The sequence below is a fragment of the Nicotiana tabacum genome, chromosome 9, assembly GCF_000715075.1.
Source record: "Nicotiana tabacum cultivar K326 chromosome 9, ASM71507v2, whole genome shotgun sequence".
Taxonomy (NCBI): Eukaryota; Viridiplantae; Streptophyta; class Magnoliopsida; order Solanales; family Solanaceae; genus Nicotiana; species Nicotiana tabacum.
The window spans coordinates 75,173,218-75,192,388 of NC_134088.1; the positions used below are offsets into that span (position 1 = coordinate 75,173,218).

General features: G+C 36.7%; 1 protein-coding gene across 1 annotated transcript; it reads left to right on the forward strand.

Annotated features, from left to right (window-relative positions):
• The first annotated feature begins 293 nt into the window (after positions 1–293).
• On the forward strand, positions 294–13,923 carry LOC107769302 (tryptophan--tRNA ligase, cytoplasmic). Its single transcript, XM_075221750.1, has 11 exons — positions 294–720; positions 819–1,004; positions 1,687–1,738; positions 1,823–1,888; positions 2,402–2,488; positions 8,253–8,345; positions 9,975–10,055; positions 12,282–12,353; positions 12,562–12,630; positions 12,775–12,885; positions 13,488–13,923. Exons 1-11 carry the CDS (start codon positions 380–382, stop codon positions 13,536–13,538), a joined length of 1,209 nt encoding a protein of 402 aa, XP_075077851.1. The 5' UTR covers positions 294–379; the 3' UTR covers positions 13,539–13,923.
• Positions 13,924–19,171: the final 5,248 nt, after the last annotated feature.

Genomic DNA, 19,171 nt, shown 5'->3' on the forward strand with positions numbered 1-19,171 from the left:
AAATTACTACGCTGTCCAAACTGGAATTAGTTTTTCAAGGGTAAAAAGGGGAACGATATTTCACTAATGGCCTTCGTGCTTTTAATATAATATAGATATAGATTAGGAGATATTTAGAATTGACCAACATGATGATGACATGTGTCCCTCTATTTAAATAAGGGTTATATTTGAACCTAAAATATGACTGCATATTATAACGAGAGTATTCTTAAATAATTTTCGAAAATAGAGGGTTATATTTGACCCTTTGACATTTATATTATAACAAAGTTTAATTACACTCCCTATTCCCCCACAGGTTTTAGTTTGTGACACTTAAAAACCTTCTTAACGCCTTCAGTCTCTCTCTAAATCTCCGAAGAACAGCATTACAACAATGGAGAAAAGGGAGGAGGCGAAAGAGGTGGTGGAAAACGAGGAGCAAGTAGTGAACCCATGGGAAGTATCAGCAAAAGACGGCGGCAAGATTGACTACGACAAACTAATCGATAAATTCGGTTGCCAGAGGCTCGACGACTCCTTAATCCAGCGTGTTCAACGCCTCACGAATCGGCCGGCTCACGTTTTCCTCCGCCGCGGAGTTTTCTTCGCTCATCGTGATTTCAACGATATATTGGGTGCTTATGAAAAAGGGCAAAAGTTCTATTTATACACAGGCAGAGGACCTTCTTCTGAAGCCTTGCATTTGGGTCACCTTATCCCCTTCATGTTCACAAAGTAATTAAATTAAACGGGAGGACGTGTTTGCAATTTTTTTTCGAAAGAAGTTTTTTTCTTTTTTGTGTGTGAATTTATTTTGTTTTTGTTGTGTTTAGATATTTGCAGGATGCATTTAAGGTGCCGCTAGTAATACAATTGACAGATGATGAGAAATGTATGTGGAAGAATTTGTCAGTGGAAGAAAGCCAAAGACTTGCTCGTGAGAATGCTAAAGATATTATAGCTTGTGGATTTGATGTTTCCAAGACTTTCATTTTCTCTGATTTCGATTATGTTGGTGGGTAAGTAACTTTGTTTTTTTCCCGATTGTGTTTGGTACTCTTACGGAAGTTGTTTATCTTGAGACTCCTTTTTTGATATTTCTCAGTGTTTAGTAGGTAAGCAAGAATATATATGGTAATCATACAAGGAGTTGTATACATTATAAAGATACTGTTTTGGTGATATTTTGAGTTAAAAAGTTGAAAATAATGTCTAACAGATGATTGAAGCAACTGATAAAGCATGACATGAGAGTTGGGATATTTTTTATGGAAAGTGTCCTCAATGTAACAATATTTTTTCTTTAGGGGGGCGGGGAGAGGAGGTGAATATGTTATTTGGTTTTCATGTTTACATTTGTTGCTATGAAAGTGATTAGACTGAAAGTTGCCTTTTAGAATGATAATTTTAGCTTTACATGGTATGTCATAAGTAGAATTTAATTTTGAGCCGAGGGTTTATCGGAAACAGCCTCTCCACCTTCATGAGGTAGAGGTAAAGGTGTGCGTACAGATTACCCTCCCTAGACCCCACTTGTGGGATTCCACCGGGTTGTTGTTGTTGTCATAAGTAGAATTTAAGTGGTCGTAGTCGTACAAGGATGCAATCAACTTGTGTTTTCTTTTTGCTTTGTGTGTACAGCTCCAGGAGTTGTATTTACATAGTTTTATGGTCCGTTTCTAACAAGAACTTTTTGCACAGTGCCTTTTACAAGAACATGGTGAAGGTTGCAAAATGTGTCACATACAATAAGGTGATTACTGCTTACTTTACATCTACAGGAGCATCTTATGTTAAAAGGCTTTTGACCTATTACGCTATGCGGTTTGTTTTTCAGGTGGTTGGCATTTTTGGTTTCACAGGTGAAGATCACATTGGGAAAGTTAGTTTTCCACCAGTTCAGGTAGCCTACTCCTCAATGTGATAGCCATAGTCTGTCTATTAACTTACTCTAACTTTTTTTTAGATTTTGTTATAATACCAAAGTTAGTGAAGTATATGTGCCTTATGTTTCGTATTTGTTTTCTTATTTTCATGTCAAATAGATAAGTTGAGAGCCTGAAGAAGTTGGAATAGTATACCTTATCCATGTGATAGCCATAGTCTGTCTATTAACTTACTCTAACTTTGTTTTAGATTTTGTTATAATACCAAAGTTAGTGAAGTATGTGCCTTATGTTTCGCATTTGTTTTCTTATTTTCATGTCAAATAGATAAGTTGAGAGCCTGAAGAAGTTGGAATAGTATACCTTATCCCCCCCCCCCCCAAAAAACACACACACCCACACCAAAAAAAGAAAAAGCTGAATAGTAGCCTTTGAATTTTATATGGACTTGTCCTCGGCTCAAAATTGAGGAATTTGAATTTGGTTTAGAATGATAGTGAAACTTAGACAGTTGAATTACAAAATTGCAGGCTGTTCCATCCTTCCCAAGTTCATTTCCTCATCTGTTTTCTGGCAATGATAACATTCGCTGCTTGATTCCATGTGCCATAGACCAGGTTTGTTCTTGCTCCTATATTTCTTTGTCGGATTTCTTCAATTTTTTTGACCTGTGGTTCCTTCAAATTTCTAATTATATTTGAATGATTAAGCAATTTGTTTTGCAATTATTATAAAGTGGAGCAATATGTTTTGTTGTTAATAAAATAGTTTTGGTTATATAGTCGGATGGGTGTCTTTTGTCTGAGAGAGATGGTTATTTCCCAATCATTAGAAGCAAACTTGATTGGCACAAGGATCTCCTCATAATATCCTAATTATAACCTCCACTATGATAGAAACCATTGAGCTCATGTAAAGAGTTCTTCTTTGATTTATATGTTTTATTGAGAGGCTTTTATTGATTGTACACATTCTGCACTACTGTTAAGTTGGCAACATCTTTGTGTGATATCTTTTTTTTATGAAGTAGTAAGATAATTTCATTAAATGGCATCAAGAAGATGCATTGCGAAAAATATACAACAAAATTGTGGCTGCTCATATACAAAAACTTACTGCATAACTAAGGAGCAGACACAATCCAAAAAAAATTCAAAACTAGTTACAGGGGCCTGTTTGAACCAACTAAATAAATTAATTAGACAAGTTGCTTTAAGAGAGTGATTAGGAGTTGAAATCCCATCAAAACATTTACGATTTCTCTCATTGCAGATGCACCAAAAAATAGAAGCAGGCACCATTTGCTAAGTTTTCTTGATGGATTTCCCAACTCTCCATGAGCACCAACTCTCATAAGCATCCTTGATACTGTAAGGCATGACCCAATCAAGTCCAAAACTGATAAAAACATGTTCCATATGTCAGTTGCTACTGTGCAATGAGAAACAGATGTCTCACACTCTCAAATTCCTCCTGGCACATAAAACATAAAACATCTGTTCACTGTCGGAATGCTTCTTCTACTGAGGTTGTCTTGAGTGAGGCAGGCTTCATACAGGCTTGCCCAGATAAAACCAATTACTTTTATAGGGAGTTTGGTTCTCCATATAAGCTTCCATGGCCATTTGTCAATCAGCTCTTTATTGGAGCATAGATTGTCATATCCTCTTTTGACAATATAGGTTCTATCTTTGGAATCCCCCCATTCCAGCTTGTCCTTCACCTTAGGGTTGACCTTAACATTTGATAATTTTGAAAGCAATCTCAGCAGGTCATTTAGTTCCCAGTCTTGGATATCTCTTCTGAACTGCAGTGCCCATGCGTTATCTTGCCAATAGTGGATTCCTTGTTGCTGGCCAGTAAAAATAGACTTGGGTGTTCGTCTTTCAGGATCTCTGTCCCTAACCATCTGTCTTTCCAGAAAGAAATATGAGAATTCTCAAGCTTGAGTGATGACTTGAGTTGGAAGTCACCCTAGTGTTTAAAAACGCGCCCGCTTCCTAGTTTTAAGAGAGAAGCGAGGCGATGCGTGAAGGGCAGCGCTTTGATACGATATGCTACTGCTATGAGTTGGAAGATGCTAATGATGTGGAGTTGCTGATATTATTAATTACACCATTAGATCTTTTTTATTCCACATTAGTCCAACTAGTTATGTTGTTTAAATTTTAGCTTGTAAGTTTCCTTTTATTAGTTTTAGTCCCTCCACTACCTATGCTGTATTTAACTTGTAAATCAGTAGAGGAAAGTTATGAATGAAATTAACCTTTACTTTTTGCCCTAGTTTTCCTTTTTCTCTTAGTTGTAGCTTTAGTTTTCTTCACTGCAATTTCAGTCTTGTATCAGTGGTATCAGAGCATCGAACCTGCTCTGTGGGTATTTCTGAAGAGATGGCATTGGATATGGAGAAGATAGGAGAGTTGGTGCAACCTCAGTGTACGAGGTTACCTCTGCCGGGCTGCGTGAACAATTCACAAGAAAAGGGGAGGAAAAGGGTCTTATCAATGATGATAGGCTTCTATTCAGTGCCTCTTGCTATGCGGCTAAATTTTTTCTTGGTGCATTTTATTCTTTTGTTCAAGTGGACAGTCTAAGTACTGTGGTTAACAGAAGCTGTGTGCTTAACTCTTCTGTTCAGTCACAATTCTTGTATAATGGTGAGCACACCTTTATGTTAATTGTCATTCCAACTGAAGGTTTATACTCCAGTTATTCAACACAGAAGGTTCTTGGTGTATTAATAATTCATGTGGGCTTATGGATAAGTCTTATAGTGAGTTATGAGGTGTGCATGGTGATCCTCATAGCTACTTATCGTTCAAAGATAATTGGCATTATGGATTACTTAGAGGCAACTGTTGGTGAAAATCTGCACAAGGAATATGAAGTACTTGATGTTCAGTTGAGTAAAAGGCCCTTTGTATCTTCTTATTTAAATGAACTATTGATGACTATGTAAGAACAAAGTGATGATATCCACTCGGTGAAGAAGATGAAGATGATATTCTCTGTGTGCTTGCTCTACATTGGGATGAGAAGAGAAGGTTCACTTGGCAGGCACTTCTATGTATCTAAGCTTCCTTTGATATTCAATTTTCTTTGTGTTGTATGGGGTTATAAACATGAGAACTCTTGGTTGGCTGCAGTGAAGGCAGTCAAGAATTTCATACATGAATACTATGTTGGAGATATCAAATGGAGTAATTTTAATGTTCAGTTAATACATACAGGAGTGCAAGCCATTGTGGAGGAAAGAGTATTAATGGTTAGAAAGAGATTGGTTTTTGACAATGTGGCCACAACATTGAGATTGGACCTGCTTGTTTGCTTGAGCTAATGAACTTTGACATGAGAGTGACTGCAACTGTTTTTGATGCAGCAAAAGCTCTTGAGCAAATAGGAACTACAGGAGTGGAGGTGCATTTCATTGCTATCACTTGTGAGAACATGAAATTTCAGTTTCTTGGACTTCATCACTGTCAAAAGCACCAGCCTACAATTGCTCTGATTAATACTGAAGTTATAGGTAATCTTGCTGAGTTGTTTCATGACAAGGACACTGAAATTACAGTTGATAATGCTAGTACCAAGAAGTTGAGGTTATTTCTCTTGTTGCTGAAGTTACCATGTCAAAATTATGAGAAATCTTGTATTCCACTTGGTATTAAAACATTGCTGAAGGGGAATAGTACACAATTTTGCCAACTTGCCACTGTTCATAGCTTGCAGCTACTGCCTTTTGAAGGAATATTGTGGCCTTTTGCAGCTAAGATTCAAAGTCTCCCAGTTTTTTATGATTCGTCAAAATTCCCATTTGATTCCGGTGGAATTACCACCCTTGAGGACAAGGGTGATTTTAAGAGGAGGGATCTGATACGATATGCTACTGCTATGAGTTGGAAGATGCTAATGATGTGGAGTTGCTGATATTATCAATTACACCATTAGATCTTTTTTATTCCGCATTAGTCCAACTAGTTATGTTGTTTACATTTTAGCTTGTAAGTTTTCTTTTATTAGTTTTAGTCCCTCCACTATCTATGCTGTATTTAACATGTAAATCAGTAGAGGAAAGTTATGAATGAAATTAACCTTTACTTTTTGCCCTAGTTTTCCTTCTTTTCTTAGTTGTAGCTTTAGTTTTCTTCGGTGCAATTTCAGTGAAAGGCAGCGCTTCAGCAAGGTGAAGCGACTCAGGTCAGTAAAAGCGACCGCTTCTCTGTAAAAAGCGAGAAGCGGGGAAAGCGAAGCGAAGAAGCGTCCGCTTCTCTGTTTTAAAATACCCAACCCTATTTTATTAAAAACGAGTTTTTGGATTAAACACTGGTCTGGACTTCTTCAACAGCAGCGACTAGGGTTCTTCAACTTCCAACAGCAGCAACTTCTTCTTCTTCATCTTCTGATTTCTGAAAGAATCTCAAAGCATCAACTAGGGTTGCTCCTCTTCTTCTTCTTCTTCTTCTTCTTCTTCTTCAACTTCAAGTTCAAGACTTCAACAGGTATGTTCTGAACTTCTGATTTTCCTCCTCCTTCTTCTTTTTCTTTTTCTTTTTCTTTTTGTTTCTGAACTTCCAAAAAGCGGTGAAATGCTGGGGAATTTTTTTCAGAAAATTACTGCCCATTTTTTTCAGTTTTTAACAGAGAATTCCTCTAATTTTTTATATCCTTTATTCTTAGTTCTTATTGCCTTTCTTATGTGTTATGTAGTTGTTCTTTTAATGGCGCCAAAAGAAGATAGGAAAGACCCGGCTTGGGCTTACTCTGAAAGAGTTAGCGAGACCAACAAGATGGCCATTAGATGTCTTTTTTGTGATAAGATTTCAAATGGGGGAATCTATCGTCAAAAACGCATCTAATCGGTGGTGATCCAAATGTCGCATCTTGTCCTAAAGTTCCGTCGCATGTGAAGGAAGAATTGAAAGCATTCCTTCAAAACAGTATTTATTTTAATTTTTTTTATAATTCCTCTTCACTTCAAAAAAGCAAGCGTTTCGCTTCTCGCTTCTCGTGAAATGGGAGTTGTTGGTTTTCCTCGCTTCACGCTCTTCACAACACTAAGTCACCTCATAACTTTGAAATGTGTTTCCATGGCTTAGAACCATGTGGCAGTCTACTCTATCTAGTACACCAGTTATTTGCCACCCCATATTTTACTTGTATTACAACTTTCCACAGGTCAGGGTTGTCCATGTTGTAACTCCGGTGCCATTTTATTAACAAACTCTTGTTGTGTAAAGTGAGATCTTTTATTCCTAGCCCTCCATGCACTTTGGGGAGGCCATTTAACCAAATGGAATTTGTGAGTTTAACTATTTCCTTCCCATAGAAAATCTCTCCTTAATTGATCAAGTCTCCTCTGGACCTTTTCTGGGATTGGAAACAGGGACAAGAAGTAGGTAGGAATGCTATCCAACACACTGTGGATGAGTGTAATTCTACCACCCAAAGAGAGATACTGCATTTTCCAGGAAGTCAATTGTTTTTCAAAATTTTCAATTACCTCATTCCAAATACCTAGAGCTTTGTGTCTAGCTCCCAGTGGAAGACCCAAGATATGTTTTAGGGAAAGAGCCCACTTTACAACACATTACTTCCGCAAGCTCTTCCAAGTTTGGAACTGAATTGACTGGATAGATGATGCTCTTCAACATGTTCTACTAAAGATATTTGACTTGTCAAAGGAAAATGCCGGATGGGCCATGTCATATTCCTGTTCAAATGATGGTATAATATTTCTAGGATTCAAGTTATTGTCTCGTTATATTTTTCTAGAAGTTGGCAGACAAAGAACTGTTGTAAATATGAGATCATATAAAATGAATATTGATCAAATACAGAGTAACTTTTCTTTTTTGTCTATGTGACGGTAAAACAAAATGAAAATCAGAGAGATGGTTTAATGCTTTTTCTAATACAAGTACGATCTTTGGTTGATCTCTGCTCAAGAATTGTGAACTATGTTGCTTGTCTCCCTGATTCAGAAAAGGATTAATTTTTTAAGTATGAAACTGTTGATTCAACTATACTTCTTAACCTTACAGTTACGCTTTAATACTCTTTAACAATTGTAAATTGGCTAGTTCACGGGCTGTGTTTATTGATACATCATTTAGCAAGTTCAAGCTTTGATGTAGATCTGCTTAATTAAGTAGGTCACATAAGTCGGAAATCTCGTAGTTTGCTTGAAATTAAACTGGTTAGATGATAGATAGACAATATCATGTTACTTAAAAAAAAGATGGAATCATGCTGGATTTTTGCTGCTTCATTTCTTTCTTTTTTTCTCTCTGCAATGTCTGCCATGATCTTTTTTATAGGTAGATTCCCCCCCCCCCCTTTCTACTGAAAAACTAAAACTAACATCGGTAAATGATTTTTCAGGATCCTTATTTCCGAATGACTCGAGATGTCGCTCCCCGGATAGGTTATCACAAGCCTGCTTTGATTGAATCATCTTTCTTTCCTGCCCTTCAGGTTTTTTTCCTTCCTTATAGACCAGTGACTGAACAATATTAATTCTGTTACAAATTTACAATGAAGTTTCACTACGATGATGCTTCTGTGACTTCACCTTTTACAATTAATTAGTTATTTGTTCTATGACATATATTTATACGTCCTCAATTTCTTGTTGGTACAAGGTTTTAACTTTTCTGGCTGCAAGCTGGCCCAGACACTATTATAATTAAAAAAAGATATTGCGTCATCAATAATCAAACAGTTAGATAGAATCATTATCGCCCATCATTCTCACATACCCATCATTCTCACGTACCCATCATTCTGGAATCTAAAGCACCTGCCAGTGCCCTGTGGTATGATCCTTTTGAGCTGCGACAGTCTTTAGACCCTAATTTCTTACAAATGAAAGTTATGTTCTGCTTTGGTGCTTCATTCTGGTTATATATGAGCATTTCAGCATCTAAGTTGGAACTGTTAACTTCTCATCTTTCTGATTGACAAAAAAATGCAGTTCACTGCATGTGCTTCGTCATAGCTTATAGACCAATAAATGTAGCATATTTTGGTCTTAGACCTGTAAAACATAAATCTAGTTTGTTAATTTATTTATCTAATTTTTGTATAGACCGAGTAATGCAGCATTCCTGAAAGCTTTATTCTCTCCCTGGAATTCTGCTTGTGCCTAGCATCTGGATCATGATTCTTCATGCTAGAGAAGTATTTCTCGACTAGGAAAACTAGTTGCCTCCTGCATAGAATTGATATGCAAAGAAGATAAAAACATTTAAGCTTAGCATAAGACATCAACTTCTCAATCGATATTAATCTTCTTCTTTTTTTGTTGATGAAGTAAGTAGATTCATTGCTGGCATCAAGAAGATGCAAATTGTACAAAAGAGGTGTTGTTAGCTTCATTACATTTGTCTGTGCTATAGCAGGAAGCTAACAAGTTACAAAATAAGAGACTAAGCTAATCTATTCAGAATGTTAGTTCTGGATTACAAAAAACTGTTTAATGAAAATTCCATAAAGCCTGTGGAAGACAGTCCCCAAGGAAACTCAAGAAAAAATTTCCTTATTAGATGTTCAATTCAGTCAAGCAAAGCCCCACATCTTCAATAACTTTTTCACAAAGGATTCGTCCTAGTTGGAACACTGTTTGCTAGAACCATTGTTGTCCATATTGCAAATAGTCTCCATATAAATGTTGTCTTCTACTAACAGATGGAAATGTGTGTTGACTAATAAATCATCTTTCACATTTCCAAAATGTCAAAATAAAATCTATATATTTTTTTTCATTTTTCCCTTTCTTTTTACCACTTTCACGCTCTTCTTAGTGGAATTTGGTTCTTAATTAGTGCAATTGTAGATGATTCTTGAGTTCCAACTTAAATGAAATGGATTACTAACTATATAACGGTTATTTCATTTCATCTTTTTTCTTTTTCTGATGTGCCCACCTCCATGCTTGTAATCTGTCTCCAAATAAGTAGAAATACTACTGTTTCTCATCCTTGTTACTTGTCAAATTAATTTGTGCACACATGTTTCAGCTTCTGATTTTTAATGTGTCTGCTTGTAAAAATTCTCCTGCATTGCCTTTCTGTTAATATTCTACATTTTGTTGAACATTTGCAGGGGGAGAATGGAAAAATGTCTGCTAGTGATCCAAATTCTGCCATTTATGTGACCGATTCAGCAAAAGAGATAAAAAACAAGGTTGTTTTTTTTTATGATGTGAACTATATTATTACACACCTTCTCAGAAAATAATTCCTTCCGAAAAAATATACTTTACACATCTCACATTCATCACCATATAATGAGTTAGCAGTTCTAGATTTGTTAGAACCCCTACATGCTTAGGAAGGATATGCTTTTGTTCTTTTGCTGCTCTCTTACTTTTGGTATCTAACACATTGTACAGATTTTTTTTATAAAGGTAAATAATTTCATTACAATTGGGGAAGCCCCATATACAAGCCGTATACCAAAAAGAAGAGAACCTACACCGAAATATGATTCTCAATAAAAGAGGCCCTATCCTCTATACAAGTTGGGATCTCATAAGTACACCAAAAAGAAACTAGAAACAAAAGACTACTTTGCACTTTTACAAAATCTTGTTCCACCCCTTCAAAAGCCCTCCTATTTCTCTTTCCAAATAACCACATGATTGCTAATGGGGCAAGAATCCAAGCCCTCGGGCTTCTCTTTCCCCTCCTATGAGCCCAACTATGCAATGCTTCCTTTACTGTGCCTGACATCACCCATTCCAGCCCAAACAAATTAAGGACCACCCTCCATAAACGAGTAGCCACTTGACAGTGCAATAGGAGATGATCTGCATTTTCACCCGAGCTTTTCCATGTGAAACACCAACTGATATATGTGATCCTCCTCTTTCTCAGATTTTCCGCTGTCAAAATCACTCCCCTTGCTGCCAACCATGCCAAGAAACACACATTTCTCTGTGCTCTAGGGATCCAACAGAGCAATGAGGAAAAATACATTCCTCTCTGCCTAATAAACTCTGTTAATAAGATTTAACAATTAATAATCCACCTCTACTCTCTCGCCATCTCGATACACCCGATTAATAACCCATTTCAACATGGGACCTTGTATAAGATGTAGATTCTTTAGTAGATCTCATTGGTTCCTTGTAGATGTTACAAGATTGTTTTTGCAACTTTTTGGGTCTTGTAACACTGATTTTACTCCTTAGCACAGTCTTTGTGCTAAGGACTATCTTTTAATATAATAAAATCTGTTAACTTCTCAAAAACAATTAACCCATTTCAACATTTGGTTAGCTACTGATCAGGTTTCAGCTACCACTAATTAAACAAATAAATAAAATAAAATAAAATAAGCTAAGATAGGGGAGAAGTTAAGAAGCTAGGGTGAGAACTTGGATTTAGTCAAGTTACTCTATGGTTCCAATCCTAGATATTACGAAGTTTCCCTGTCTGTAAATGCGAGCAGTTGTTGTTGCTGTGCTTGATAGTGAATTTTGACCTTCAATGCCTTTTAGATGAAGAACCTGCACTATGTTGGAATTTTAGTTTCATTTAGCTGATACCTTGTGAGCAAATTGAAGAGATTTTGGGGCACTCACTATAGCTGTTGGACAGAGTGTGGAATGAGTTTTTTTTTTTTTCTGTTATTGTTATCATTGATAATTGTAATTGAATTGCTTCCAACCTATAACAACAACAACAACAAAAAGCCCAGTGTAATCCCACAAGTGGGGATAAGCTTTCCAACCTATTGAGTAAAAAATGATATTTATGATGGGCACACTTGAGAAGAACCTTATCAGACAATTGATGATAAAGATACTTCTAAATAGTAGATGACTTTTAACAATAATTGTAATTGAATTACACTGTCTGATTTTGGGCTGCCTTCACCTTTATACAGTCTGAAGTTGTGGATTTTACTGACTGAATCTTCTGTTTGCAGCCTCATATGATGTTTGAGATTATCCGATCAATATATGGGCTTTCTATTGCGCCTTTTGCTTGTATTACTGGGACAGCTGTAGCATTTTGCCGGACCATCTTGTTAAATCGTCTTTGTTACCTTAGTGTCTTCAATACTTGCAGTAGTGAGAAAAATTTTCTCTAATTGCTTTTCCATACTTATTTTTCTCAGACTTCAATGTGTTCTTTTTAAAGTTCTTGTTTGTGGGGAGGGAAGAGCTGGGTTTTTTTTTTTTGGGGGGGGGGGGGGGGGCTATGCCCTAGCATAGGAGTCCAGTGTCCAGTCCCACTACAGTAATTTTGAGCTAGGTAACACCGGAAACTGAGGCTATTGGAGTTTGCTTCCCTTTAGAAGTTCTTTACCTAGATGGATATTATCCAGATTGATTACTCTATGCTAAATAACTTATCTCAACAAAGCAGAATAAATGACCCTTTAAATTGTAACTATGTGCAGATAAACAGATATGCATTCTCTGGTGGCAAAGACTCAATTGAGTTGCACAGAAAGTACGGAGCGAACTTGGAGGTAACCAAATTTATATGATCCCACTAGCTAATTCCTAGGACTTGCATTTCAATTAAATAACTGTATGTGCCTGAATATAACATCTCAAGACTGCGGGTTGTCTCTGCCTGTTCTCTTCTCGATTGGATCGCTATAATTTTGTATCATCTTTAGCCACGGGAAAAAAGAAGAAAGCAAAGTAAAACCTCTCATCTTGGATATTGTCCAGGTTGATATACCATTTAAGTATCTTGGCTTTTTCCTGGACGATGATGCTGAGCTGGAACGCATTAGAGAGGTTAGTGTACATATTTTGTCATCTCATTTCTTTACAATTCAAAACTTTCATTGGTAGAACTCCAGCATTCGGTGTTTAATTTAGTTCACACAAGGACTAACCAGTAGTTGAAGTTACCAATAATGGTCGTACGCTCGCTTTCAGGAATATGGGTCTGGACGTATGCTAACAGGTGAAGTGAAAAAGAGGCTTACTGAAGTTCTAACAGATCTAGTTGAAAGCCATCGACGGGCTAGGGCGTTGGTGACTGATGAGGTAACTAACAGTAACTTCTGGTGTAACCTGAAGTGAACTAGCTCTTCCGAATTTTAAAGTACTCATTCTCCATTTCAAATTCCCTTAGATTATCAAGTCAATTTGTCCTGACTAATCTCAATTTCAAATGACATAATTTTCTCTTTAGTGGCCAAAAAATACAGCTTGGTCTGCTAGCTTAAGTGAACACAGAGATTGAAATTAGCGCCAGTTCTCCATTTTCTTTAACTACATAGGATCCTTTACCTAACTCATTGTTGCTGAGTGGTGTTCGCTGTTTACTCTTCCTCGGACAAGTCACTAGATATGTCAAGGGTGTGAATTGTTCCTCTTATGAGCATGACATTCCTTCACAGTTATTTCAATACTCAATTTGCTGCCTCTTCGATTATCTGCGCTCGGGGATAAAAAACTAAGGGGGTTGTGAGGTTCTTCTTTTTCAAAGTGTTCTTCTTTAGTGCATCTTTTGCTGGTCCAATTACTGTATCCCTTTTTCCTTTTTATGCTTCTCTCTCATTCGACGTGCTCTATGTTTTTCTTGCTATTTCTTTATGTTTTCAATTCCACTAATTTACTTGCTTGTTGAATGGTCTTTCCTGCAGATGGTAGATGCTTTCATGGCCGTTAGACCTCTTCCTAATATGTTCAACTGAATAGGGGAATTTTCGTCACGTCGATATGTTCTTTCTTGAGGCAACTAGTCATTGTTTCTCTCGATTTACTGAGAGGTGTTTCTTCTTTAATTGTAATTTCTTTTTTTCGTGTATTTTTATAACTCGTAAATTTCAGTTATATTTGCAAAAACAAAGTCATGAAGGTGGCATTACTCTTCCCCACTCGTTGAAATTTACACCATTTTGAGGACCCTAATGGTTCATGTTTGGTTAAGTACTAGATTTTCTACCACAACCCCAGCTTGGTAGATGGATTTGTGGTAACTTTAACATGATTTATTTTCTTATCACTTGTATCTCTTTTTGTCCGGCATTTGTGGCCCTTTTTCCTATTTTTAATGAAGTCTCTTGTTTTTCTGGCTAGTTTATTTGAACTCTGGAAAGCATTTTTCTGCCTTTACATAAAGTTACTGCAATTATAAGATGCACGCCCTGGAACTTCTTGAAAAATTCTTTAACAATATAGCAAAATAAAATATGCACAAGTTATGTGTGAATCAAGATATTATTTGGATGCGGGGTAAAATGGGGAATAATAATGTGAGTATTGGTAATACTTGGGTTAAAATGCTAAAATGACAAAACTAACTCTCATAATGATAACAAATTTTTTATTTTGTTTGAAAGGTAACAAATATTTTAAACCAGACAAAGCATATAATGTAGATATCAAATTAGATATTCAACTAGAATTAATTCATGCATTACTAATCCTTACAATTTATGTATTATTGATCTCTACAGTATTAGTTCCTGCCCAACTTGTCTTTAGAGCAGATGCCCCGACCCCTAAACACATTAAAATTAGATGCCCTAAAATGATCCCATGATTATTTTAATCATTAAATCATAATGCTGCATCGCAAAAAAGAGAGAATATCAGTATTAATAAGAAGATACCCATGAAAGAAACTCCAACCATTGTATCAAATTACAAAAATATTAATACGGACTACAACTTCTTAGTTGATTGAAAAACATAGGCAAACACCGTTTGTAAAAAAACACAAGATAAATAGAGAAGACGAATAAGATTGAAATGAATATAAAGGGGGGACAATCGAGAATAACAATCTATGAGAGGTTAGTAAAGGAACTCCTTTTCCTTTCATATATAGGAAATATATTAAGTACGAGACCAAGCCCTATATCATCCAAATAGTTTAATCTCTATAAGTAGCAATTCATTAGTTGTTTTTTCCCCTCATTGTCTTTCCGGTGTCGGTTTCTCTCTCTTTGGTTTTCTTCTATTCCCTTGCCATCCTCGGCTACTAATTATAACAAGCAACACAAATCTTAGCATAAAAATTGATATACCAATTACAACATGATCGCTGTCAGCTCAAGTTGGAAGCTCCAGCTCAGTAAATTCAGTTAGCAGTTAGTTAGTCTAACTCAACTAACAGTTAGTTAGGAAGTTAGTTAGTTAGTTAGTTGGGAATAAGAATCTTCTAGAAGGAATCGTGTATTCATTCATAAAAGGATTACAATGTATCATTTTACAATCATCAATGAAAATACAATTACAATTTCTCTCCCAATTCTCTCTTTCTCTCAATTATAATTTCTTCACTCCATAAGCTGTAATCTTTGAGTTTCTCCGCAAAACTCCTAGCTCAGCTGCTCAATTCTCGAATTCACTATTAAAATCATGCAATTGAGATATATGTGATATCAAAGCAGTCATTTTCTTGGCTAAAGAATGACGAAAGGAACACAATCGAACAAGAATTCCTCGACAGAAGTAGGAGAATTACGTGAATTAATGGAGAAGTTGATCTCTGATATTGGGGTTATTACTGGAGAAGTGTCTAACCTCAAAAGGTTGGATCAAAAAGTGCATGATTTACAGGAACAAATTGCAACTTTAGAAAAACATCGAAGAGATAAGACTCCATTGCAACAGGAGGATAAACCATTTGATGGAAGACCTCAGAGGGAAAAGAGCCCTGCCAGTTGCAATCACCATAATTCAAACTTCAATAGATGGTCTTGAATGGATTTTTGAGATTCTCAAGTGAAAATTTAATGTCTTGGTTGTTCAAAATCGAACAATTCTTCTCCATGGAGAAGGTTGCAGCTGAAGAAAAAGTGGAAGTGGCTGCAATGCAGTTGGAAGGAGAAGTCATTCAGTAGCATTTAGCGTATATGAGGTACATACAATACCTCCAACCTGCTACATGGACTGGATATATGGTGGCTTTGGTGGAAAGGCTTGGAGTGGACTTTGATGATCCTACGGAATAACTCAAGAAGGTTAGACATATAAGTAATGTCAAAGAGTATCAAGCTATATTTGAAAGGCATCTCACCATGGTCAATCTATTTGAAGAAAAGCCATCAGTTGTTTCCTTGATGGTTTGAAACGTGAATTGAACATTGCAGTAAAAATCACACACCCCACCACCTTGTCACAAGTCTATAAGAATGCCAGAATGCAAGAAGCTTATCTTGCTGCTATCAGACAACCCTCACTTATGGCAAATTCATCGATAAACTCCTCCAGAAGAAGTGGAGACCAAAGGAACAACAATAGGGCCTTGTTACCAACTCCCAATTATAGTAACTCTACAAGCTCCAAGGGATTTAACATGAGGACATTGAGTTTGGAGGAAATGAATGAAAAAAGAGATAAGGGTCTTTGTTACTTATGTAATGAGAAGTATGTAGTTGGCCACAAATGCCAGAATCTGAAACAATTATACCTACTTGAATTAGAAGAGTGTGAGGGAGAGCAATTGCCAGTAGAAGAAGTGGTAGGTGAACTAGAGGAACAATGGTTGGAATTGAGTCAACCAAAGGAGCGGGTGGAGATCTCCATCCATGCCTTGAATGGATCTCTTGGGTATAGAACTTTAAAAGTAACTTGTTACTATTCTAAGAAGTCACTGCATATACTAGTGGACATTGGAAGCTCTCATAATTTTATTGATTCAGAGTTAGTAGAAAAATTAAGGTGTCCTATTAAATCCACTACTCCTCAATTGGTAGTTGCAGCAAATGGCAACATAATGAGAGTTGATAAGGTATGAAAAATCTCTTGGTTGTTGCAAGGCGCTAAGTTCTTTGCTGAGTTTTTACTGTTACCACTAGGCTCTTGTGGAGTGGTTTTAGGGGTGCAATGGTTATTGACATTAGGAGATATCAAGATGAATTTCAGAACACTTACCATGGAATTCTATTACAAGGGAAGGAAGCATGTTCTCAGGGGTACAAGAAAGTAATTTTTGACTCCTTGAGCTGGAAAACTAACCGGAATCTCACGTAACCAATTCTAGCTTTGTATGATCCAAGTGGTACTTGCTATGTGCAATACATTACAATGGTATTCTCTAGAATCTAAAGTAGAGGTTACATAAGATCCTAGGCTTTTACAATTGCTACATGAGTTTAATGATCTATTTAAGAAACCTACACAATTAACCCCATCTAGAAGACTATTAGATCATAAAATCATATTGCAAGCTGGCACTGAACCTATAAACAAAAGACCTTATAGATATTCAGAAGTCAAGAAGGACATTATTGAGTCGTTAGTTCAGCAAATGTTGGATCAATGTATCATTCAACCTAGTAGCAGTCCATTTGCTGCACCTGTAGTTTTAGTTGTTAAAAAGGATAGTACATGGAGTCTATGTGTTGATTATAGAGACTTAAATAAGCAGATTGTGAAGAATAAATTTCTCATTCCAATTGTAGAGGACTTGTTGGATGAGTTGGGAGGGTCTAAAATATTTTTAAAAAATAGATTTAAGGTCTAGTTACCACCAGTTGAAAATAGCCACTGAAGATATGCCAAAAACAACCTTAAGGACTCATGCTGGTCACTGTGAATATCTGGTAATGCCCTTTGATTTATCAAATTCTCCTCAACCTTCCAAGGTATGATGAACTCAGTTTTCAGGTCTTTCTTAGAAAGTTTGCGCTAGTTTTCTTTGATAACATACTAATCTATAGTAGAGATATGGAAGACCATCTGCTGTACTAGAAGTTTGTGTTCAATGAGATGAGGAAACACTAACTGTTTGTTAAGCATAGCACGTGTTTCTTTGGAGTTGACATGATAGAATATTTGGGGCACTTCATTAATGCCGAGGAGTCTCAATAGATCCTCAAAAAATAGAATCTGCGAAGAACTGGACTCTTCCAACTACTATTAAACAACTAAGAGGGTTTCTAGGTCTAACATGGTATTACAAGAGGTTCATCAAAGGATTTGGGGTTATCAGTAAGCCATTAACTGATCTTCTTAAAAAAGATAACTTCAAATGGTCACTTGTTGCCTCTACAACTTTTGAGCAGTTGAAATCTGCTCTGACTCAAGCGCTAGTGCTAGCATTACCTGATGTTAACAAGACTTTTGTGGTAGAAACTGATGCAAGTGGACAAGGAATATGTATTGTCCTCATGCAACAAGACCACCCTATTACTTTTATCAGTAGAGCCTTTTCCCCTAGACATGTTGCTCTCTCAGGGAATTGTTAGCTATTGTTCATGCTGTAACAAAGTGGTCCCAATACTTGCTTGACTAGAAGTTCATTATGAGGACTGATCAAAGAGACCTAAAATTTCTAATGGAACATAAGCTTCACACCAATTCTCAGTTAATGTGGTTGACATAGTTGATGCATTTTGACTATGTCATTGAGTACAAGAAGGGGATTGAAAACAAGGTGGCATATGCTCTTTCTAGAGTATCTGGAGCTGAACTATTTTCATTGGTCATCTCCAGTACCAGCTCAGAGTTATTACAAGATATAGCTCACAGTTAGGACACAGATCCTGAGCTAAAAGCACTCATTGAACAAATGAAGGTGGATCCTGCAACTCACATTCAATTTACTTAGCACCATGATCAGTTGGGAGAAAAGGGAAAACTAGCGGTAGGTAAAGTGCCCCAACTTCGACTAAACATCATTACTTTATGGCACTCTACTCCCCAAGGTGGTCACTCAGGTATGGAGGCAACATTGAAGAGGATCTTAACATTATTTTACTGGAAAAGCATAAGAGAGGATGTAAAACTCTTTGTTCAGAAGTGTGACATTTGTCACCGAAAGCATGACTTAGCTGCTTATCTTGGTCTCTTACAACCTCTCCCGATTTCGGAGGTGGTATGGTCCCAAATCAGCATGGATTTAATTGATGGACTTCCTAAGTCAAAAGGGTATGAGGTGACACTAGTCATAGTAAACATGCTGAGTAAGTATGGCCACTTTATTCCTCTTAAAATCCCTTATGCTGCTTAATCTATAGCTAAGGTATTTATGGAGGTCATTTACAGACTTCATGGCCTACCCGATTCCATTGTCAGTGATAGGGATACAATGTTCTTAAGTTCTTTTTGGCATGAACTACTCACAATACAAGGAGTCCAATACATGGAGCTACACATCAGCTTATCATCCACAAACTGATGGGCAAACTGAGGTTCTGAATAGATGCCTAGAGACATACTTGAGATGCTTTTGTTCTGAGGATGCTACTGATTGACATTCTTATCTATATATGGCTGAGTATTGGTATAATACTTCCTTCCATTCAGCCATAGGAACCACCCCCTATGGGCTCTGTAGAAAAATCACCTGCTCTGCACTTACCCTATCTGCCAG

Excerpts from the sequence above, each read along its gene's own strand:
- LOC107769302 (XM_075221750.1), top strand. The coding sequence starts at position 380 with ATGGAGAAAAGGGAGGAGGCGAAAGAGGTGGTGGAAAACGAGGAGCAA. Across the intron at positions 1,889-2,401 it reads TTAGTTTTCCACCAGTTCAG|GCTGTTCCATCCTTCCCAAG; the intron begins GTAGCCTACTCC and ends ACAAAATTGCAG. Across the intron at positions 12,354-12,561 it reads AGTACGGAGCGAACTTGGAG|GTTGATATACCATTTAAGTA; the intron begins GTAACCAAATTT and ends GATATTGTCCAG.